Consider the following 24234-nt stretch of genomic DNA (forward strand, 5'->3'; position numbering starts at 1 on the left):
GAGATTGGCTTGGGCTTCTGTGGATGTCCATCATCCATCTCTTGTACGGAAGACCAGTGCCCAGCCTTAGCTTCTTTCACGTGCACTGCTGCTTCCCAGCACACCAATTAGCAAAGAAGAGGTTCTACTCCCACTTGCACTAGGTAGTAGCAACCCAGCATCAAGGGTAAGAAACTCAAGCCACATTGTTTCTTTGGCCAACTCATCAATGTGGCACTGATCAAAAGTGGTCTCTTCGATTCTTCCAATTCTTAAGAAAACAGGACTCACAACTCGAAGACTTGGTTTGAGCTAAGTGCCCGCTGTAGCTTAACAATGCTGTTCAAATCCTTGGTTGACAAAAATATATCTAAATAATCAAAAAGAGAATGGCTCCTCTGGATACAAAGCATTTCTTTTTAAATTTTTATTTATTAACGATATAAAGAAAAAAAAAGCTCTCTTACAGCCATTGGATTGCTACCCTCGGTAGAGAACAATCTGCACTGTGGTATTAGAGTAACCGGACTGGGACACGCAGAGCCGAGCCAATCACTCCGTCGCCTTGGTGTGCCAGAGTGTCATTTTTTGTCTTCTTCTTTCTTCTCCTTCTTGGTGTCTTTGCTTGCTTGCGAAGCTAGGGAGCCCATGGCATTGCGGATGGCTTCGTTGTTTGGGTCCACGCCAGGAAGGTTTTCGAGTACACTCTGCAGGAACTCTGGGTCCTGCATCACATCATACTCCTCCTCGTCCTGAAAGAAAGAACTAGCTGGTGAGTGGTTCATGAGGAATGAAACTGAAGATTCCTGCCATGGACCCTAAAAGAACTTGGTGAGCGACCACTCACTGCATGCAGCGATTACCACTACTCTATTAACAGAGCAGGGCAGACTGAGGTACTTTCTAACGTACAGGTGACTCGCAATGGCCTTTTCCATAAGTGCACAATGGCTTACTTAGGAAACTGAATGTTCATGCCATTACACTAGGATTCAAAATCAAGCACAGAGCATTGGAGCTGGTGTATGTTCTCACGTGTAGGTATGGGGAATGGAGGCAGTTTCTACTACGGTGTCCAAGTGCATGATCAGGTCATGGGGTGGGGATACTTCGCGATGCACAGATCATGGGGGACATAAACTCAAACACTATAAAAACATGGTGGAAACAGTTTAGATGAGGGGTTCCTCATGACAGGTAGGTGACTTCAACCCCAGTTTCAGGAGATAAATCTGGCTACTTTCCCTTTCGATCTAGCCTAATGACCTAAATGCTGCCATCGACACACATCTGTACACTCCAATTCACCAAAAAAAAAAAAAAAAAAAAAAATCAGGCTTAATGTGAGATACTCATTTACTGCTTGTGTGGGAAAGGTTCAGTCTGGGCACCTGCGGACCTTTGTTCTGCCCCAGCTGTGGCTGCTGCCCGCCCTAGCTCAAGCTGATAAAATGCCCAGCGGTGGCAGTATCACAATGTCATGGAAATGGCATCAGGTTTCCCAATAAACGGATTACAATAATCAACAGCAAACTGAACTCAATATAAAGTTAGCAAAGAGTGTAGTGCTGAACAACACCCAAGATTACCAAAGCCAAACCGGTTTATTGGAAAGATATATGCAGTTACCTTTGAAGGCTCAGATGTGTCCATGGCAGCACCACTGTCAAGATCAGCAGACTCTCCTGGCACGTACTCTGCAATGACAAGAGAGAAGGCGGTCTTGTTTACAAGAGCCCATACACACAGGATACTTTCAGCCTGAAGGGCGTCTGATAACCAAATTAAATGCAACTGATAATTTAGATGGCTGTGTGGTTTTTGAATCCTGATAGAAACAGAAAAGCTGAAAAATTTTGCTCTTTGATTTTGCACCAGTAATAATCAATAACAAGTTTAAAGTATGGAAAAGTCCCACAAGCATCTTATAAAAGGGTTAGACAATTTATTTTGTCATCTTGCGCTACTGCGAGTACTATAATTCAAATCTTAAACCTCTTACCCCAAAACACAAAAGCTAACAAGACAGAAAATACAAATTCCTCTGATGCTCGTTCCAGTATTCTTAGTCATGTCTGTCCTTCTTAACTAGAAACACCCTTACAAACAGAAGCTGTGGCCCACATAGCTGCTGTATAAATCTCTACAATGGACCACACCTTTAAAAAGTCTCAGAGTCAGTCTCACATCAGGGGTTTCTCCATCCAATCCGAGTGGTCGCAGTTTTGTTGCCTCTGGTAAGTGCATCACACTTTTTAAAAGATGGTCCAAGGCCGAGTCGAGCACTTCTGGAAGGCGCTTGCACTAAACATTATCTCCAATGGTAAACCTCTGATACTATTACATTCCCCCACAGTTGATGTAGAATTACCTAACATCGAACCCTTAAGCTGCACTGCATTCGTCTATAATCTGAGCAGACTAACCACAGGCTCACTATGTGCAAGGAGGCCACAGCCAGAAACTGCTCCTAACTTCAAAAGGTAAAAATAAGGTATTATTCCCCTGCTCTTTGAGATAACCATAATGACCCTGAACTCGAATCAGACGCACTTTCTTCTGCACCTCAACTAATACTGGGACATGGCACTTCCTGGCTGGCTGGCTTCAGAGCTCTGGGTCCTGAGTGATGCCAGAACCTCACCTAGCAGGAAGAAAGCCTCTGTCCTACTGGAGATTCGGGGCCTCTAATAATCTGGACAAAGGAGCTACACCACAAGGAAAGAGGGATGGCTTATTTGGCACAGTCCTGGATGATTTAAACAAGTACAGTAGAAGACGCGTGATGATGATTTTGTAACTGCTTGACATTCACAACAGCATCTGAAAGCTTCAGATGGTGGCTAAGGTCCTTGCAGAATTGAGAAAGCCACCTGGCTTAGGAACTGACCGGCAAATTCAGAGGGCGGACTGAGTTATGATTTTACAATATAACCAACACAAAACGTTCCTATTTTAAGGAACACCAAAGAGAAAAACAATTGTACAGTATCCAAAGACTTAATTTAATAATGTTCTGCTTCCCATGTTATGCGGTTAAGCCAACTGAACATAGTGTAAAAACAGCAACCCCAACTCCTGTTTTGAATCTCCATTGGAGGCAAGAAAACTGACATCCGCACTGACTGTTTTCAAAGCTTCTTTTGATGGAGTTCAAGTGAATTTATTGATCTAAAGCAACTCCACTAGGAGTTGCTACTATAGAGTAAGTCAGTACTGCTTTCCAAGTTGGGTTTACAACACTTAGATGGGATTTTCCTTCAAATGAACTGTACACTTTTAGTGCCAAGAGAAGAAAAAATGAGAACATGCATTTTACTACTCCCTCTGAGGGATGTCAAGCATAAACTTCATTCTCTGCAGTGAAGGGGGGTGTAAAGCTAGGGCACGGCGGAAGAGGAGCAGCTGAGGATCCGCAAAGACAGCCCCTTTGAGGGTATCGGTGAGGACTTGCGAGGGGTGTACCAGGTGGATTGGGGGGCGACCATCTTATACTTGAGATAAGCTCAGTTGTAACAAAAATACATGTATGTTTGAAGTAAAGGGTTTGAAATAGGATACAATCTTTTCCATATTAACCAGTTGTCCTTTATACAAACATAGGCAATGTGTTACTAGGGACTGGCACCTACATCAACAAGGATTTGCATTTGTCACGTTCTCAGTAAACATGCCTTCAAATAAATCAAATATTTAGACCTGCACTGATCCAAGGTGGCCTGCTTTAAGATATCAACCTAAATAACGTGCACTGAATACAAATGTACAATGCTCCATAGTCAAAAGCTACCCCTTTTTTTCTCCTAAAAATCAGTTAATTTTAAGACTGAAAAGGCAAGGAACTAACTTATACATCTTGGTAGGAAAACAGTTTTTTTGTTGTTGTTGCTGAATTTAGACGCGGTGCACCATCTCGCTGCTCTAGTTCTCCTGGATCAGAAGAGACACTGGTAAAGGAGCAAGAGGTAGAAAGGAGACAGACTGGCTGTGTGAACTCACCTGCTCCTTGCAGGGACATCTGCATGGCATATGCTATCTGCTCATCCTCCGTCATACTGCTGAAATCAGGCAGGCCAGGCCGCCCGGTTTCCTGCTGACCAATCGTCATTTTCAATAAAGCTTCTTCAGAATCTAGGGAAACAGAGAAAGACAGAACAAGGCAAGGTAGGAGTAAGAACAGACAGGCAGCACAGGGGATCACCACAGCAAATGACTTAATTAAGAACTCAAACAAAACAATTTAAGTATCAAATAATTGGATTAGACAAGACAAGGCAATTATTTCACAACTAAAGTTCTATCCCTTCCATTTCATGTCACGTAATCCATCAGTCACAAATCCTTCCTTGTGATCACCAAGCAAACCTCACATCCCAACAGCGACTGAAGAGCCTGCCTTGTACCCTTAAACGCCCGTACACCAAGTGCCCCTAGCGACTCACCGCCCGCTCCATGTGAGACCGCGCTTTCTGGCAGCTTATTATTCAGAAGTCAATCATTCAGTCTTTTTTTTTTAACAGCATGCTTAGAATGATTCAACTGAAATCATTGTGCAGCTACCCAAACACATCTGGTAGACGTGCTGTCAAATCTCCGGGTGACCAAAACGAAGAAAGACAGCCACACAGTAGAATTAAGTTGTTTCTCATGGTTTAGGCTGTTTTCTTGGTACTTTAAAAATCAAATCAAGCTACGACGAGCAGTTCTTTTGGGAAACCTTTTAGGGCTAAAACAGAAAACGATGGTAACTAATCCAAAATGCACCATGGAAAGAAAACTAGGCTTCTTGCTTACTGTAAGGTGAATGACATCAGCACTGCCTTGTTCATGATCCAGCCCGTAATCGTTGCTGGTGGACACTCGAATCAGGGCCACCTCACAGAAAGGCCCAGTGAATCATGGCAATACTCAAAAGTACCTTCGCTTTCATGTGCAGAACCCGCTACCCTCCACTGTCCCTCTCCTTCTCTCACTCTCCACCTCCCAGAAAAAAAACAAAATACTTGGGTTGCAGGCAGACTTTACCATGATCAAGGAGGATTAAGAACCTGGGGAGTCACTGCTGACCCACCACACATGTGGTAGGCCTTGGTGATCTTGGTGGCCTCAACCACCATCATCAATGCTCCCAGCTTGCTGATGTTAAGATTTGGAGATTGGGGTGGAGGGGTGTATTACTACTCTATGATTCTAACATTCACTTTAACATGGCAGGTGTTTGGCGGGAAGATCTAACTAACTTTTCAAGTGGAGACTCCAAGGCAGGACTTCAATACCTTTCTCCAACAATTAATAAATTGAGGCTACAATTTCTCGTAGCTAAGATTCTCACCATCTGTTCCAGCAGCAGGGATGCCTGCCTCTGCCGCAGACACTGCAGCTGCACGGCGCGCCTCTTCTTCTTGTCTTTGCCTCTGCTCCTCCATAGAGACACGCAGCGCCTGCAGAGAAAGAGCCCTCCTTTAATTTTGAATTCTGAGGTAGCCAAAATGCCAAGTGATAGCGGGCAACTTCAAGCCACATCTGATGTAGATAAATTAAAGGTACATTAGATGTAGAGAAAGAAAACAGATGTGATTTTGTTTCAGCATGCAAAACAATAGCATATCCTACAGTCTGAACATCCAAGTAACACACGTGATAACTACCTAGTCAGAGCTGGTGTCGATAATGCCTACCACTTGTAAATGTGAACATATTGAATTAACCCATCAAAAGTAAACCAAGGCAAGGTCAGACTGTAAATCCACAGGCATTAGTTGAATTCTACTACATGCCATGTGTATTTACTAGTGATTAGTTTAAAGTTTTATGCTACACTCCTTTAACATGCCCATCCATTATGCGAACAAAACATTTACACTAACAGACTATTAACTTCTGGCCTCTTCTCAAGAAAACCAACTCCTAACCCGTTATCAGATAACAATAAGCCTAAAAGCCTGTCTAGCTAGTTGGGAAAGTAATGCACTAAGGACATGAATGAATTCTGATCTAATACTTTATGTTTCCTCACATTAAGACATTAAGATATTAAGGTAAACCAATATGGACATAAGTGACACGAATACTATTAGTTAAACCCCACTGCTCTGGGAGCTCTTCACATTAACACATGCAAACCCATAAAGAAACATATGTTGAACAAAATAAACACTTATTAGTCTGCAGCCTGATCTGTTTGTGCAGCTACTCAACCAGCATGATCTGTCCCTAGAGCAATTGTGTTGTCTCTTACCAAAGCCAGCTCTGGGTCTGCACTGGGATCCACACCAAACTCAAAGTCACTGGCGCCTAGACCGAGCATGGCCCCACCCTCGCCGGCCAGGATGGGCGAACTGATGAGTGCATCAGCCAGACTGGGCCCAGGTGGCACTGTGACTAAGTGGGAGCCAGTGCCATCTTTCCCATTCAGCGCGTTGATGAAGGCTGTTAGCTTCTCTGTGTTCGACTCCTATGGACAAAATAAATATTGAGAATTTAAAGAACAGGAACCCTTAAATCAAGTGGTTCTGACACTTAAAATGAGTGCTCGGTGTTCTTGAAGTTTGTCACAACAGAAAAATGCTGGATGGTAGTGAACATATTCTAGGGGACCCCGCCCATCACATTTCATCCCATTTATCATCCATCTCCCCCAATGACTCAGGGGTGCTTTACTAATAAGAGCAAGAGATACTTTCCTCCTCTCCGAAGTTTATGATGTCAACATTCACTTTCTCTTTCTTCAACCGTTTCGCCATCTTCACCAACTGCATATTAGACAGAGAAAAAGCAAAGTTATCTTTCCAGAGTCACAACAAAAATGAATTCTCATGTCAGAACACAGTTATATATACAGAACGCCCTGTGTGATGTTCAACACAATACAATATCCAGCTGTTTACATGCCAAAATAATGAGCTTGCAGAAAAAACACCAAAGTCTTACCAACATGGCATAAACCTGATCGGCTATGTGTGCAAGGCACTGAGGAACAGATGCATGGTGCACACAAGTTCAATGATGTATAATAATATACGTGAGCTGTACTCCCCTCATGAGATGATAGTATGAAGACGGTGACCGCCTCTTTCAAAGAAAGAAACCCCAACAAGAGTCAGAATTCAAGTACAAAAGCAAAGGAACCTCAATAGCGTGCTGACGGAAATTCAAAGACCCTCACACTGCGGTTTATATCCAGGATATCGCAGCAACATATCCTGCACACAGGAGATACATTATAAATAAATACAAATGACCTTGGTTTGTATCGACACACTTACTACCCCTATGGAGGCGCTGCCTCGCTTGCTTACATGGGTAGCATGCAACACTCTGTAGGGTGCGTGGTTGGTAGAGTTGTCTTGGTTTTGATCTTGTGTGTGAAGTGTTTGCTTGTTGCATGTGAGGACAACCGAGGTGCGGTTATTGTGTTAGGGGCCACTGCGCTTAGCAGTGAGATGGAGAAGTATGAGAGACAGATGCGCAGTTTATGTTTCTAGTAAGCTGGCTGGTTTGAACTCTCTGCAGGAACTTCTAAGAATCAATGATCCTTAGCTTGTTACTGCAGTGGCATGTCCATTCTGAGATATTTTGTTTAAAGTTTATGGTCCTGAGAAGGTCTGCTGGGATGGAGTTTGATATAATCTCGTATCTGATCGTCATTGTGACAAGTCAAGAAAAGTTATAGTAAGCAGTCTGTTGGAATCACCCATTTGTAGACTAAATTAAGTATTAAGCTATGCATCTGAAGCATGTACTGAACAGAATTTACATCAGGTGGCCAGTCCTGCTAAGTGCCATGCATCTTGTGTAACACTAGCGCTTTTTAAATCATTTATCTGCATTGCTGCAAGGTGTGAGAATGGCAATCAATATTTGGCACTTGGCAGGGCTATACAGTTGGCCCCTGCATGTGCCCCATATAAATACCAACAGCTCATTTCTGCTATGTTCTTTCCTGCTACTTTCTTCCACGCTTGAAAGTAACGAGCGCTTAATCTCCCTCTACTCATAAAATAGCCTTTCTGCATTCTCCCAGTTGGCACTTTACAGCCTTTTTCTTCCCACCATGCTTTTTAATAGCTTATCTCGCCTTGCTTTAAAAAACTATGTCCCATCCTCATGTGGGATCTTCAAATCTGATTGAGCCCTGTAGTTACTGCACGTGAACGATCGGATTTCTTCAACTTCTAACCTAGACCAGATCAGCGATCCTATTCGGCTGTAGCCTGACTCCCATGCTTGCTCTCAAATTTAAATGTTTGTGTAATGTTTCACTGCATGATCCTAAGATACAGCATTTGGGCTGGCAGCAAGGGTATCGTCCAGGAAACACTTGCCTTCGCGCCATCACTCCTGATTCAATATAACAAGAACCCTAACTAGTACCATTACTAACTGTGAATTATTTGGTAGTAACCCCCAACATCTGGTCCCTTTGATATACGGTCCTCAACACCCTGCAAATATCTGAATACTGCTATGTTTTGACATTTTTGCATGCTCCTGGTGTTTCAGAAAGTGCTAAATCGGCAAAGTGAGCACACAACACACTTATTAAAAAGGGTGCTTTACTTTCCATTTGAGTGACTACACACTGTAGCTCTACTTTGAGAAAACTAATTTGCTGCTGGTTCTGAGTTTTCATCACGAGATTCAGGCACTACAGCATCTGTTTGGTACGCTACATATACCAGCTACTGCCAGGAAAGCTTAGCCGTTCTTACCATTTTTAGGTTTAGCATAGCAGCGCGCAATCGCTACTTTTCTAACGTGTTTGTATGTATCTGGGCTCTTAACAATGCCCATTGCATGCCCATCACTATCACTCATTCATGGGCTTGCCCTTCAAAATCCTTTGTCATCATTGGTAAATGCTTTAGGTTTGTACCTCCTTGGGGTGTTTTGGGTACTGCTTTGGACATCAACCCTGTTACCTGGCTAATCACACTTTTGCTGATAAGTTTTGCTGCAAGCGAACTTCTTTTTCCTTTTGTAAGTTTCCTTCATGCTCATGCCGTGGCGCTTTGAGTGGACTCACTTATGTGAAACAGTTTTACTTATCATTTTCAATTTATGTGTCAAGAAACGTCCGGTTAGGAGTTTACAACGCTAATAGCTTTAACTCTAGCAAATGCGAGACCTATAACATTGCAAATGCTTGTTGTTTCTTCCAGCTCTAACACTTATAATCCTGCACCTTTAGCACCAGCCCAGTACTGCTTCCCATCCTCACATGCATGCATGCATGCATCCGTCTTTGTAGGGGATTACTTTACAAAAGTATCCAGGAATATTCTGTCCACTTTGTGAATATGCAGCCCGGATTCAGTATTATACCAGAATAGTGTGGCTTAAATACTATCTGACAAAAATATTCTGCCAAACATATGATTTATAAAACTTTTGCCCAGTCTGAGTCAATATCAGAAAATCTAGACCGCAAAGAACAATATTATGGTAAATGATATTTAGGCCACAATACTTACGTCAAACTGTATTTCTGTTAACAGTATTCCGACATACAACCCCTGATTGAGTTCCTTATTTTTTCCATCAGCCGCCATTACAAAACTAGTGGATGCCTCAAATATATGCCTCGACCAAATACAGATACAAAGGAGTACCCCCATGGCTGTTTCATGACATGTGCATCTTCAGTGTGTTTAGAAAAATTTACTTAGTTCTGCTGGATTGTTTTTGGTATGGTGACAGACCGCAGAAAATTAAGGTACAAATACTTACATCCTTCTCATTATCTTCCACAGGGCTACCCACAAATGCAATGATCCTCATCTTGTGATTCTTCCCCTGACGATGTTTTAGGGCCAACTGAAAGAGAGAAACGTCATCATAAATACCGGTCTCGGGTTTTGGAAGGCACTCAATGCAGCTCCCACACATCCACCAGATTACCAGAATGGCCTCTTCATCACCACTAGGCCGATGAGAGCAGGTTATACAGCAGGCCCATGAGTCACAAAAAAACTGGCACATCATCACCAGGACCTTAGGAGCAGGGCACGCACTTTCAATCAGATTCACAAACCATTTCTGTGTTAATACATGGACACTGCTTAAACACCACTACAAAAACTGAACAACACTCAGCAGTTCAGCAACCACCTTCTTCCCTGAGCATTATTCCAACTGACTGTACCTATCACCAGATTAGAAAGTAAGCCTCGTCCGTCACACACACGAAAAAACAGATTTGACACTGGGGTTGCGGAAACTAGTCCAGTTCATTTGAATCTGTGTATTCAAGGAGGCCTCTCCCACAATTCTGTGAATAGCGTGTCAAGTCATGTCACTAGTTTTGGCGTGCTTTGTGATGCTAAGATTACATTCGGCAAACAATTTGGTAAGATGGACAACTCTTAAAAAGCATGCATTTCAGGATTCATCGAGTTTCAGTGACCAGGGATTAGGAAAGAAAAATTTATGTGAAAAGGCACACCTGGTACATAAAGCATATCTCAAGTTTACGTTGTGCTTTAGAGTATTAGGTTAACATTATGTGAATCATCCCTCGTTTCAGACATGCCTTCAAGCAGATAGTGTCTTACAGTTTGGAAGATAGGAATTTCTTTAGTACAAACCCTTCAGTGTGTCAGAACTTTTCTTCACTTTCATATGGCTCCAAAAACAGAGAGATAGATGTTACTCAAGCAGTGTAAAGCTGGACAATGTCTTTGAGTATGCTATGGACCGTTCAAGCACCAAGAAACCACTCTGGAAACACGTTACACTTCAAAGCGTAAGCAACCAGATAACCAGCAATGAGAAATCACAATGAAACTACTAAGCATCAGACTACTGGAAATTATAATGAAGACTCCACCAAAATCACCTTAGGATGATTGGCGCTATAAACTACCACAAGTAGAAGAGAGAGACACTGATGACTTAAGAAACAACATCAACCGATACAGCAAAGCCATGTTTGGAACGCAAAAGAGAAAGAGGAAAAAAACATGGACAAGAAGAACAAATGAGTTAATGAAGAAGCCATGAAAATTAAGGAGGCCTCACAGTCCCGCTCCTTGCTTCTGTCAAACTTCTCCTGCTGCCACACTCATCTTTAAGTTTTAGTCCAATCCCTCTTCTAAATAGCTATGGGTGCTCCGGATGCTGAAACACACTTGCACACCTGAGTAGCTCAGCATGTCCGACAGAGGTGAAAACAGGATTTGGTCCCATTTCTTAGCCCAGTCATTTTGTTTCCCAAGTATACTGAACTTTAGATGACTACCTTACAAAGCTACATTGTACATGCTGGGGTAAAAATGTCTCCCCGATACACTGCCTCAGCACCTTGGGACAGTGTTTCTCAACTTTCAGACTTCTGTGCACCCACCCCCCAACTTTATTATTACTGGGACCTGCGGGACCTCCACTGAAAAATTACTGGAATCTGGGACCACCTTTCTTTATCTGATAGATCAATTTCTCTGGTTCCTCAAACAAATGCAGTGGTCTCGCTCCTCCTTTTCTGCTTCAAACGGGATACACAAAATAAAATAAATAATATGGTGTACAATGCAATTTTTTAAGTTATGTCAAGCTTTTAATAATATAAGTTGTGTGAAATAGCTTTTGAAATGGAGTCCTCTTGTTTTTACCCTGTCAGTGTTTGTAACGCAGTGACTATTTTATGGATCGGCTTGGCAATTGCCATCCTACTCACTCGCCTAATAGTGCAAGGAGACAAAGGAGAGGCATCTAGGAACACGGTTTTAGCCAAGCCCGATCCTCAAAAGGTGAACTTACATTTAAAATAAACAATTACAATTATAACGATATTAATCAAGTGAAGCAGAAACTTGGAAAAAAACAACACTGTACCCCTGCATCGAGGTGCTTGTTGCTCTGTTCGTAGATAACAGCATCAATATTCACCAATGTGCTGATGATTCACAATTCACCCTGTTCTTAAACCTCACCCTGAAGCAACACACTGTCAAGAAACATCTCAAAGACGCCTCGTACCAGTTCCGTCATTTGGAAAGTGAAACGGTTTCTTCAAGAAAGTGACTTCAGAACTGCTGTTTAACCCCTTATACTCTTGCATCTGGATGATGGTAGCAGCTTGCTCTATGAACTCCCAGACTCCACTCTAGATACTACTTTTGGACGTACCACACTGTGCAACGTCATTCTGAGCCGAAAGAAATACAATGACATCAACCCATCCTGATGTAACTCCATTGTCTCCCCTTGCCAGCCCACACCATTTGCAAAACCAGTTGCATCCTTTACAAAGCCATCATGACCAGCACTACTGCTTATCTTGTAGAGAAGCTCATTATCTCCCGTAGGTCTTGACACCTTGAAGTTAGGACACCATCAGACTGCTGGCTAAGAAGTGTGTAAGAGAAAAATAAGACAGTAGGCCTTTTCTTTCTGTGCACCCTCAATCTGGAACAAAATCAGGACGTTTGCAATGCTGATCCAGTTTAGGAAAGAGTTGACTATGCATCTCTTTAAAAGAACACTAAATCACAATGCATTAACTGTCCGCAAACCAGCGACCTCTCCCATCACTCATTGACATTATGCTGGTTTTTGACCCTGTACAATGCTCCATTGCTGCTTGGCTAGGTTCATGCTATAGAAACTCTACATACATATTTAGGTGAAGCATTACACCATATAATGTCTGCCTAGTTTGGCTGACCACTTTAGGACTGTGTGACAGACCATCAGGGTGCCCTGATGTGTAGGTCATGTTAACATAACAATTTCTTACGAGGTACTGAAGAAAGCATATCTCTTAGATCATTCTTGTCACCACCCAGTGTTACTTGCTTTGCAGTTCATAAATGTGGAAAATTAAAAAACTGGGCCAATGCAACACACATATTTCCTAATCAGGTTTTTGCAAGAACGCACTATGGGTCTGAATCATGCCGTGAAGTAAAAGGTGAGCTCTGAATAGACGACAGTCAAGGTCTCAGGCATCACAGAAGCAACTAAAAGAAACCAGGAACTTACATGCGCTACACGGATTCCTGTACAGAAGCAAATCCTCCCTATTGGCTGCACCGCGTGGAGCTTCGAAAGAATTCGACCCGTGTCCGGAGTCAGGGTGGTCAATACTTCACAATTACTGCAATAAAATGTGAAAATACTCATTAAGAAAACAATCTTCCATATCTCTCAATGAGAGAGTGTTTGCTGAGCATTTTCAGCACATAATGGGACTAACATCTAATTTGTGTTCTTTCTTTATTCTCTTATGCCTCTTTGTTCTCTCATACGAACTACATTACAACATAACACAGAAAGATGACAAATTGTAAATCCCCATATACAAGTGGCCCTTAACCATAGGACTTCTGAGGACCCCAACTCAATAATAACTGGAATCCAGGGACCCCCCACTGAATCATTACTGGAATCCGGGGACCTCGCCTTAAGTAATTTCAATGATTTGACCCACAAAACAATCCACACTAATAGAGAAATGAGCATTAATGAAACAAATACACACATGGTGAACTACTGTATTTAATTCAGAAACACATACAAAAATGGGAAGGTCAGAGTTATTGTAAGTTCAATTGAGGCCACTCATTGTCCTTACAGAATTCTATTTGATACACTTGCACCACTCCCAGGAATCAATCTGAGGATACCAACTTTTAGTCTCCAATTTCAAATTCCTTCACATTTACAGAATGTTTATAAATAATCAATTTTACGTTTTGCTTCTTTATTTACATACACATTATTAAACTGTTCAAAAAATCTTTATTTTGGCTGTAAGACACGGCCATAAAAGCACAATACAATTGAGCAAAACATCTTAAAAACAAAATAAAAATCACTGTTGATCATAGATTTAAAAAAACATAAATACACAACAAAATACTCAGAATAAAAGAAAGTGCAAAATACCATCCAGACACATTGATAAACTATCAAAAAGCCATGTGTTTTCTCCTAATTTGCACACATTTTAAAAAAGGAACACATTGGACAGCAGAGGGCAGGGGAATTCAAGGCCTGCATGTACAACAAGGCCTCTGCACATCTTCTAATGCCACTCGCTCGAATTATTGGGACTAAGAACTATTTAGAGAGGGCCCTATACTATTTACAAAACGAAAAAGGTGAAGTGGAGCAAACTCTGGGGGATGGGGGGGGGAAGGAAGAACTTCTCAAAGGGGCAAATAAACACATTGGTATAATTAAATTGACACAGTGGGAAGCTTAAAAGCTACCTTACTGAACCCCGCCTAACTCTTGTTAACATGACTCTGTCCCAGGTGGTGTCCATCCAGGAGAAATAAGGTTCCATATGGGGGGTAGACTGCAGTCTATCATATTTCCCAACAGAAACTTTAGCTGCTTCAATTTCCTCTCTGCACAGTCTATTCTTTGTTATGAATACGTTCTTAACCCCATATATGTGAGCCTTGGAAATACAAGAAGGGGTGGAAAAACCTGGGTCTCCCAAAATCAGTCAGTTGCTGTGTGATATAAGACAACTAAGGAATAGCTAGGCCTCTATCGCAAGCAAGGCAGTCCAAGATCACCTTTCTGTTGAAACCTGCGTGTTGGTTCATCCCGATAGCACACCAAAGTGTCCGAGGGGCTAGTTTGATAAAATTTTCTACAAACCCAACACCAAGCTACTGATGGACAATATAAGAGGCACATCATGGAGGTACACCCAGGAGGCAGCACAGAGATCTGTTCTCTTCAATCTGAAGAGCAGAGCTGTTACAATAGCCTCTATGCCAATCCCTTAAGTGAGGATGGGGAGACATTTGCTCCTAAAGATTTCTAGCAAGGTGGCGCCATAGGTTTTGTGCCAATACGTGAGGCTAAACTATAAATAAAACCAGTGGGGCTGGTAAACCTCTGAGTTGTTTTGTTCTTACAAGGGCCCCAATTTCCCTTGGCATCAACAACCACGTCCAGATATGAAAACTCTTGGGTGGAAGCAACATGTTGACCTTGGAAATAGGCATTTCTTTGTTTCATTGATTTGGACCCGCAGAACATAGTGTAAGTTTTGGTACGATCTGTAGATTTCTAGAAGAGAGCGTCAAGGCTCAAGTGGGTTCTACCCATTAGGACAGTGCCATCCACGTAAAGTAACATGGTGCTTTTTTCCACCACCCACCACAGGAACGTCCGCCACACAAGAGGACAAAGTATTCTCAAGACCATTGATGTACAGCACAAAAAGTAAAGGGGACAATGCACATTCCTGGCGAAAGCCATCCTCAGCTGAAAGCTGTAGGTTTGCACGCCAGCAGAGCCATGCCTAACAGATGCTGATAGGTTGAAACGGAGTGCGCACAGAAATTGAACTAGCCCAATGTCCACCTCCAGATCATTCAGTATGTCCCAAAGCTGAGACCTAGCCACACTGTTGAAGGCACTGGAGAGGTCCATGAAGGTCAGGAAGTTAGATGCCTGCTTAGCAATGGTGTACTTGCTAATGAGCAGGTGAAGACTGAATGTTAATATTATTTAATTTTCTAAGACGTTGCGGACCCCGAGTAGGCCTCCGGAGGTGTCCTCCAACCACAGATTGAGAACCTCTATCCTACACCCCCCCCCCAACCCACCCACTCTCCAACTAGCCAGACAGCGCTGACGATTGGCAGAGGTAAGCACCACACTTTAAACGTCATGCTGTTTGTTCCAGGCCTGAAATTAACAGTGCCAACTCTTTATGCAGATCTAACAAACTGGCACTTCCCTGATCTCACAAATTATACGTAGAATGACATCAGACAAGTTAAACCATTAAGAAATAGTCAAAGAAGGACCATCTCATGATTCACAGGGTCAAAGTAAGGCTAAATATAAATGGTGGTATAAACATTTGCATAAATAGCTGGGGGGCAGTGAAAAAAGCCACAACAGTGTTTTTTCACACAGAAGATAACAAACAGTACAGCCCTCAATTAAGCAAGAAAGCAACACAACAGAGAGACATGGTATCATCAGAACCAGAACACAATCCTGTATGATGTCTGCACTAGACAAATACACACCACATGATAACAACGAGCCTGCTTACTTTGCTAGGGTAATAAGGCCCACATTATTCTCCGGGTTACTGCGGGTTTTTGTGTGGCACACAATGTTGACGGCATCCTGTTGGGCTTGAAGTCGTGTTGGCAGGAAGTCTCCATTCCTCATATATTCACTGTTGTCCACACTGAAACACAAAGAGAAGGTTCTGTAGAGTGATAATGGTACAGAGTTCAGACATACTCCTATTTTAGAGTCTGAAAAACTTAGCATAAGCTGTGCTGTATTGGGAAAGTTGTCATCTACTAGTGGTCCAATTATCTGCTTTCCACTTCAATCTTAGCAATACAAAAGAAAAATCACTACAGGGAAAAGAAAAAGAAGCTAGGAGGCCATAACAGAAAACACAAGCTATTTCCTGCACAAAACTGTCTTACTATCGTTTCCAAATTCATTATCTCCTTGGTAAGCTTCATAAGTACAGAGTACTACAGAGTACCACTGTAGGAGACTTCGGATCTACTGGAGATTTATTCAATAAGGTCATGACTGCACCCTGAGAAACTTGAAGGCTGCCTTGTGTTAAGGTAACTTGAGTGAATTTTTAACCTGTTAAACTGTATGGGCCACATAATTTCAGTTCCACACACCACTGCATAGTGGCACTTACCACGTTTCCAACCATCCTCATGCCTTTCACAAGGCATTATTGAGTTACACACCAAGGTCTACGACAGATCAAAGAAAAAGCATTTTCCTCATTAGAATGGAAAATGCTCCATTTGCTTAAAACTGTATATCTAACCTCCTTAAAAGAATGCAAACACAGAATGAAGACACTCCCACTCACCACCTACAGGCAGCTTCTGCACTCCCACAGGCAACCTATGCAGCCGCCTTCCTGTACTTAACCCATCCCAAAGACACATGCGGCCACTGCACACCATGCTCATGCACACACAGACTGATGTGCCTTGCACAGCCACAGGCGCACTAATCACTCTGCATTCACTCATATATTGCACTTACACAGCACATCATGACCTCACCCCCCCTGCATACACACACAGGCACAAGATTTCTGGCTATTTGCTTGTGACAAGTGAGAGGGATGCGGGTCAACCAGGCAGCCTCTGTCTGATCCTGTGGGCTCACAAACTCTTGCTGCGCAGATATGGTCTGTCTAGAAGAGGCATGGGCGCAACACCCCCATTCGTGATTAAGTGTGCACACGGATCTCATGGTGCAGGTGCAGCTGTGTTAACTCTGCCATGACACTGTGTCATTACGTTTTAATGCAACAGACATTGTAGGTGAGGCAAAACCCATTATGAGTTAATAGACGTGCAAAAAGCACTCTTTATCAGTGCAAGTATACATATTCTGCCCAACCAAATTGGGTTGGGAAGAAGATCAATAAGCAGACAGAGCCAAAAGCCCTCTCTTCATACTACTCCTTAAAGATATACTTCTGTTGATCACATGTCTAACAACAACTGCGCTTTCTTACCAGACATAAACCATTGTCTCAAACATACCAGAAGAAAGAACATTGTAAGTTCTCTAAATGGCATGTGATGCACTCTAGAAATCCATATGCACAGAACATGTTTCTGACAGGCAACCGCCCAGCTCAATGAAAAGGGCCTCTAGAGCAATGTTTCCAAAACTGAGCCGTGAGACGAATTCTGGTGGGTGGTGAAAGTCCGAGCAATAAAGGTATCTTTAGAACCTGTATTTATTTTGTAACATTTGCTGTGCTTCAAAGATAGAGGTCAAATATCAGGATATGTCATCTGACAAACTGTTGCATGGGGATTAGTGTTTACAAGGTCCTGTCGCTTTGCAGTCAGAAAAAAGTAAAGTGAATTATGTGACAGTTTTGCTGGGGGGCGGGTGTGTGAAAAGAAAGGCTGTAGGATATATTTTTTGTAACACAACAACATCTAGATACCTGTAAATGAACTCTATACATTCATTAGTTAGGAAAGACACAATTAGGATTTTTTTTTTTTTTTTTATAATTCTGTGCGATGGAAACAAAGATTTTAATAGGATCAAAACAAATCAAGACATTTTATTTGGTGGTGCACAAATGATGAATATTCACTGAATACCGATTTCTACGCATTATGATTTTGGTGAATATAGCTTTATAAGTACAACTGTGCAAACTGAATGGTCATTTCAATGTAAAAATGTGGTGCCTGTCAGTGACAGGGAGTTACCACATGATGCTTTAGTTGCATTAAAACAATCCCTTGCCTCATATTATAAAATTTGAGCACACCCATCAATACACAAAGCACACTAATGAGAACTCATACGGGTCGGTCCCATGTTACTTTCACATTACTCAATTTAAACCTTTACTAAGCTTGGCACTTACCAAACCTTTATTAACCACACCCAACTCACGCACTAAAATTTAAAAACCGTTGAAAAATGTACCCAAGACTAAGAAAACCATACAAATAATGCCATACAAATGATAGCAACAATATAAACAGATGGGTACAGGAGTATAAACGTCTCATGCAAAGAACATGCTCTATAAAAGCGTATGCACTACAAGAACTCTGCTTTGATTTGTCCTTCAAAACACTTATTCAATAACAACCAAAATATTATATTTTCCAAACTAGATAGAAACCATATGACCCACTGCACTACTGAAAGCCAGAGACAATATAAAGTGGTAAATAAAAAAACTGCATGTAACACTTTTTAACAATTAGAAATTTTATAGGGCTTGAGGCCAACCCTTTGTAAGAACTGAGAATTACGCCAGCTAACATTTCATCCAATTGTTTTTTAGCTTCTGTCGGTCACTGCACCCTGCACCACGGGACCACCCCTTTGAAAATCACGATTCATTTGTGTTATGTTATGGAAATGTATAGAGCGCATAGCTACCTGAAGGCCTCCGCAAGCTTCCTAGGAAGGGGCACTTGAGCAGCTATCACAAAAAAAGTACCTCAGGGGTGGGTAACACAGCTCCGAGAAGCAGAACAATTCGGGGGAAAGGAAATTCTGGCAAGGAGCCCGCTTCGGTGGAGGAGTGAGTCGTCATGTTATTGCTGCTGTTGGTCTCTCTTTGGATCACAGACTGTCAACGCCATCCACCCTACCACAGCCTGCCAGATCGCCCCAAGTAAACTTAACCATTGCGAATCCAGCCCTGTATTTCCCTTTACAAATTCGTGTTCTTGCAATTGGCAAAATACGACTACAAGTGCCCACAAGACTGCAATTCATTAGATATAAGCCCAGCAGTGTAAACATGCTGTGCCAGGTACCAGATGCGCGACCTGACTTGTCAACAATACCAGCTACGACCTCTTAGTGTCCCACACGGAAGTAGATCTGGTGCAGAGTGTACATCCGTGTGAAAGACATACTTAGGACGGCTGCTTTGAATTTCCAAGGCCCTGGCTCTCTCACATTCGCATGTACTGTGGCCCATGACTCAGGCATTTTGATGAGTCTGGCTACACCAAGCCACTAACTGCGTTCTAATCGACGACCACCCAGACCCACCCTGGAGGTGTCCTTACATCCTCCCAATGGAAGGAATGTAACTTAGCCCCCCGCACGCACTCCCTGGTCCCCTCTCTCTTACCAGACCATAGTACTTTCCAGCACCATCTTGGAAGATTGTTTCTGACTGGCAGCTCCGGCACCGGTCCTCAGCGCGCCCTCTCATTGGCTCACAGGCCCGGTCCAATCCCGAGCCTCGATAATCACCGGCGTGCAATATACTTCCGGCCTTGGTGCTGCTGGGAAATGTAGTCCGAGCCAGATACGTAACAAATGACGCCAGTCGAGGTGAGATGCTCTGATGTTGCCTAGCCTGGCCGAAGTATTGACCGAGCCTGCCACTACCGCCACGAAAGCAGTGGCTGGGTGACAAATAAGGCGTAAATAATTATTACTCTTAAAACTGGTAAAATCATGATAGTATTCGTTATTGAACAAACATGGATTGTATTGTGTGAAACCATATCTGTGTTTAATTTTAACTGTTAAAATCAGGGCTTTAAGTAGGATGACAAAAGTGGTGCGGTATCTTTAAAAAAAAGGGGTGTGGTCTTTATAATTAATGGAGTGGCTTAAGGTGTAAATCAGGGGTCTCCAAACTTTTCCGTAGTGAGAGCTACTTCTGATCAGTGAACATCATTGTGAGCTACTGTAGGCCAACACACTGTGCAGTGTTACTCTACACGTCTCGTCTAATTGACTAAGTCTAATGTCCATACAGCCAAAAACTATGGTTGGAACAAAATACTTTTTGACTAGGGGCACTATGACAGGACTGACGCGTGCCAGTGAGAGCGTGGTCTTGTGTATGTGTGAATGGGATATATGTGAATAGGTGAAAGAGAGCGTGTTAATATGTACTTGTGACACAGAACATACCTTTCCCCATATGTGGAACCATTATATGTATAACACAAACATACAGCAATTTGTTTTAGATGGGAGAATTTTAAAGTGTATATTAAATGCTCCGCAAAAATATTTCTAATATGGAACATTTTTCTGCACTTTAAAAATGTCACATTTATAAACATCAGGCATCTTGCAACCAGTGGCCTGTATACAGGGTGCCACATTTATAACAGAAAAAATACAGCCAGTTAGTTGAATGGGAGGAATTTAGAATGAAAAAAACATGCTCCACAAAATATTAAGACAATATTGACTCAATAGTTCATATAATATTTTTCTTCACTTTATATTTCTCCAAATGAATGTACTTTTCAGCCATAAATATAGCACAGTATCTACTGGCCACTGGGAACAAGAAGCCTGTTTGTAAATGTGACAAAATGAAAATGAAAAGTTAAATTAATAATTTAACACTTCATTTTAAATTTCCCCTGTTTAAAAGCATTCAGAAACATAATTTTGTTCTCACACTAGTAGACAAGGGCTTTTATTTAAGATTTAAATGCCTAGTGCTTCAGTTCTTCACCTTTGTGCCCTCTGGTCATAAATCTGACTCCAGCCCTGCTCATTATCAGGGTCTGCTATCTGAAGCCTGAAGATAATACTGTAAAATAAATACAGCCTTCCTTTAACTTTAAAAAGGAAATGTGACCCTGTGCTTACTTAAAAATGAACTGAAGGGTCTGAGCTACTCTGTAAGTGTCTTCAAGCTACCGGTAGCTCACAATCAACTGGTTGGAGACATCTGATGTAAACTAAAATTATCGTAGAGTGCCACATGTTGGCATAGAATCACAACTGCGGTTGGCGTAGGCAACCATTGCTCTGTGGGCTTGAGGCCAAGGATTGGTTGACCATGTATTCTGAACACCGTCTTGACCTACTGACATGCACTATGAAAAACCTGCACTGCCTTCAACCACACCTCAGCCATGATGGCCGTTCATAAACTTGTAGCTGCGACTCACTCCAAAGTATGCACTACACAAGAGTAATATGGTACACAAAAAATACTGACACATAACATTCTGGAAAAAGCAAGCACTCTTAGAGAATGCAAGATTAAGTAAAGCAAGTGAAATATAAACAGGAATGACATGGATTAGGTTTTTTTCTTTTTTTTTTTTTTTTTTTAAGAGTCATTGGTTAGAAATCGATTAGAGTCTTTGTCTGTAAAATTAAGGACATGAACACAGGGCCCATAAGGGACCTCTTTCAATGTCTGTTTTTAATTCTCTATCAGGACTGGAGGCGAGGATTATGCATTTCTTTCTTCGCTCTTTGTTAAACAGCAAGTTTAAAGGTTAAAATAAAAGCACAATAAACACTGCATATCCCATGATCGAAGGGGCTGTATCTATGGTAACCATAAGCCATATCCAAATGCTGTCCAAAAGTCTATATAAATCATGGCTCCCAAGAGTCCTTCCTCTTTCTTCACTTCTGACAGTCAGTTAAGTTCCTTCATATTCCTTATCCTTTACAGTGTTAGTTTGAGTGGGAATTTCTTATTCAGCTTTCATATTACGTTAGCGCATATCTCATTGGTATTGTTACTTGCTTGTGCTCGCTCCTCCAGCAGTAGGTTTCGGTCCCAGCGTGTTATTTTGCTACCGCCTGGGTCCACCAGATGTTGCTCTTTTGTGCAGACTGCCGTGCCTTTGGGGTACGTCGCGATCAGTTGTGAAGTGCACCATTCCCTTAGCACTTCATGGACCAGCGTCACGCGTAAGGGGATTTCAGTAGTATCTCCTGTTTTCAGGGATTCCGCCTGCTGTGCTTCCCCTACCAACCCTCTCCGGACATCGCGGTAAGATGATTGCCTGCCCTCAGGCTTCCCTTACTGCTATCATACCCGATGCCTCCTGCTGGCCGCATAGTACCATTATAATCAGTGTTGCTGGCTGGAGCACCAGCAAGGGGGCTGCCCTTTCAAGAGTTATTAGGGTGAATATTTTTTCTGGTGCTCATACCCTCTTTTTTATGGAGTTCTTTCAGGACCATGAATATCCCCTAACCTTGCTTCTGAGGAGGAATGGCCCCCTCAACACCACTGACAGGCTATTGCCAAGGCTCTTGCCCCCCTGCAGGAAAGCATAGCCAAATTAACAGCCCAGGTCTCTAACAGCGCTGGAATATTGGGTGATACGGGGGCAGGCCCAAGTGTCAGTGGTTTGTCTGCTCCCAAGAAGACATACAGACATGGAGGGGGGCACCTGGAAGGCTTCGATCGTTTGAGAGAAGCCTTCAGTAAGGGTGTGTGCACGTTAAAAGCGCACCCCGCTGGGAGGAAGACTCACGAGTAGAGTTTGGCAACGAGTTCTCCCCAGAAATTAGCCCTGATGAGGGGTTACCCGTTAAAGGGGAAGGTGAGACAGAATACGATGTCTCCTCTGATGAGGACTGGGACTCTGGCTATCCTTGGCATCCTTTGGCTACTTCGGATCCATATGAGGGAGACTCCAATACATCTGACATGTTTGATCCAGAGGGTATATACCACCCTAGATCCTCCGAGTGGCGGCCAGACCAGAAAGTCACAGATTATGTGGCCAGCAAAATCCACGACCCCTCGATAAGGAGATCCGGGCCCTATTGCAGGCTGAATACCCTAGACCCACAATAGAAGGCACGGTTACTGCAACGCCTCATATAGATCCCAAAATGTGCAAATGTTTTGCCAAATACATTAGGGATCCCAAGAAAGGTATTGACAGCTCCTGAGGGCATGTAAGAGTAAGGTACTGGGCATCGTGGGCCCCCTCACTCAAATTATCCAACGGGCACAGCAGTCTAAACAATCTGGGAAACCTCTCCCCACTGGCATAGTAGCGGGATGGGCTCAGAGGGCGGTGTGCCTTTTGGGCAAAGCTAACTGTGCTCTCTCCGCTGAGAAGCATCACTCACTTCCCATTAAAATCCAAAGTTGGGGGAGCTGTCACACTACGAAGCAGGGGCAATCGCACAGGTCAACCTGTTTGGTGATCCCTTTGTAAAGGAGTTGAGGAAATTCGTAGTCACCTTCTTGGCGCTGGATAAGGCGCAGACCTCAATAAAGAAAATTTTCCATGGAAAGGTTTTCGGCGAGGCCAGAGGAGGCAGGGGTCGCTCCTTTGGCCGCTCCAACTTCCAAGGCCCCAACAGAGGTCAAACAAGGCGAAATAAAGGATGGCACGAAGGCCGCCAGGGAGTGTTCTTCCCCAATAGAGGAGGAGGAAAAGGCAAGAACAACTGTAACGCCCCCAGCAGTGTGAATGCACCCAGAGGACTTAACAGTAACTTCTTCCTCTCAAGAAACTGGGAGGAGGTTTAGGCTTTTTGCACAAAATTGGGAAAAGTTTACATCAGACCCTTGGATTTTGCAAACAGTGGACTGATTACACATAGAATTCTTTGGATCCCTGGTTCAGGTGGAAAAACCAAAACTGCTCTTCTTTTTAGAAACAGACATGGCACTGATCTATGCAGAGGTAGAACAGCACCTAAGGAAAGGGGCTATTTGCAGTTCAGTATTACACCCTTGAGGTTTCTTGAGCAATCTGTTCTTAGTAGAAAAGAAAGACAAGGGCTTTCGCCTTGTCAAAAACTTACAGGCATGCAACGAGTGGGTAATATACAGACACTTCACGATGAAGGGCATTCACCTCCTCAGGGGCCTTTTATTGCAGTGGGATTGGATAGTGTGCCTGGACCTCAAGGATGCGTACCTCACAGTCCCAATCTTCCCAATTCATTGCTGATTCCAGCAATTCATTTGAAGACAACAGGTCTTCGAGTTCCAATCTCTCCTGTTCAGTCTTTCGTCAGGCTTTCCTAGGC

The 24234-nt window shown here is 42.8% G+C and overlaps 1 protein-coding gene across 1 annotated transcript; it reads right to left on the reverse strand.

Moving 5' to 3' along the window:
- Positions 1 to 391: 391 nt before the first annotated feature.
- PSMD4 (proteasome 26S subunit ubiquitin receptor, non-ATPase 4) lies at positions 392 to 19702 on the reverse strand. Its single transcript, XM_069218362.1, has 10 exons — positions 19586 to 19702; positions 16010 to 16150; positions 12961 to 13075; positions 9709 to 9795; positions 6661 to 6731; positions 6218 to 6431; positions 5312 to 5420; positions 3979 to 4110; positions 1609 to 1676; positions 392 to 731 (listed from the first exon to the last, which is right to left on the reverse strand). The coding sequence occupies exons 1-10, from the start codon at positions 19609 to 19611 to the stop codon at positions 561 to 563; spliced, it is 1134 nt and encodes a 377-aa protein (XP_069074463.1). The 5' UTR covers positions 19612 to 19702; the 3' UTR covers positions 392 to 560.
- Between the last annotated feature and the right edge of the window lie 4532 nt (positions 19703 to 24234).

This window comes from Pleurodeles waltl, chromosome 12 (genome assembly GCF_031143425.1).
Source record: "Pleurodeles waltl isolate 20211129_DDA chromosome 12, aPleWal1.hap1.20221129, whole genome shotgun sequence".
NCBI lineage: Eukaryota > Metazoa > Chordata > Amphibia > Caudata > Salamandridae > Pleurodeles > Pleurodeles waltl.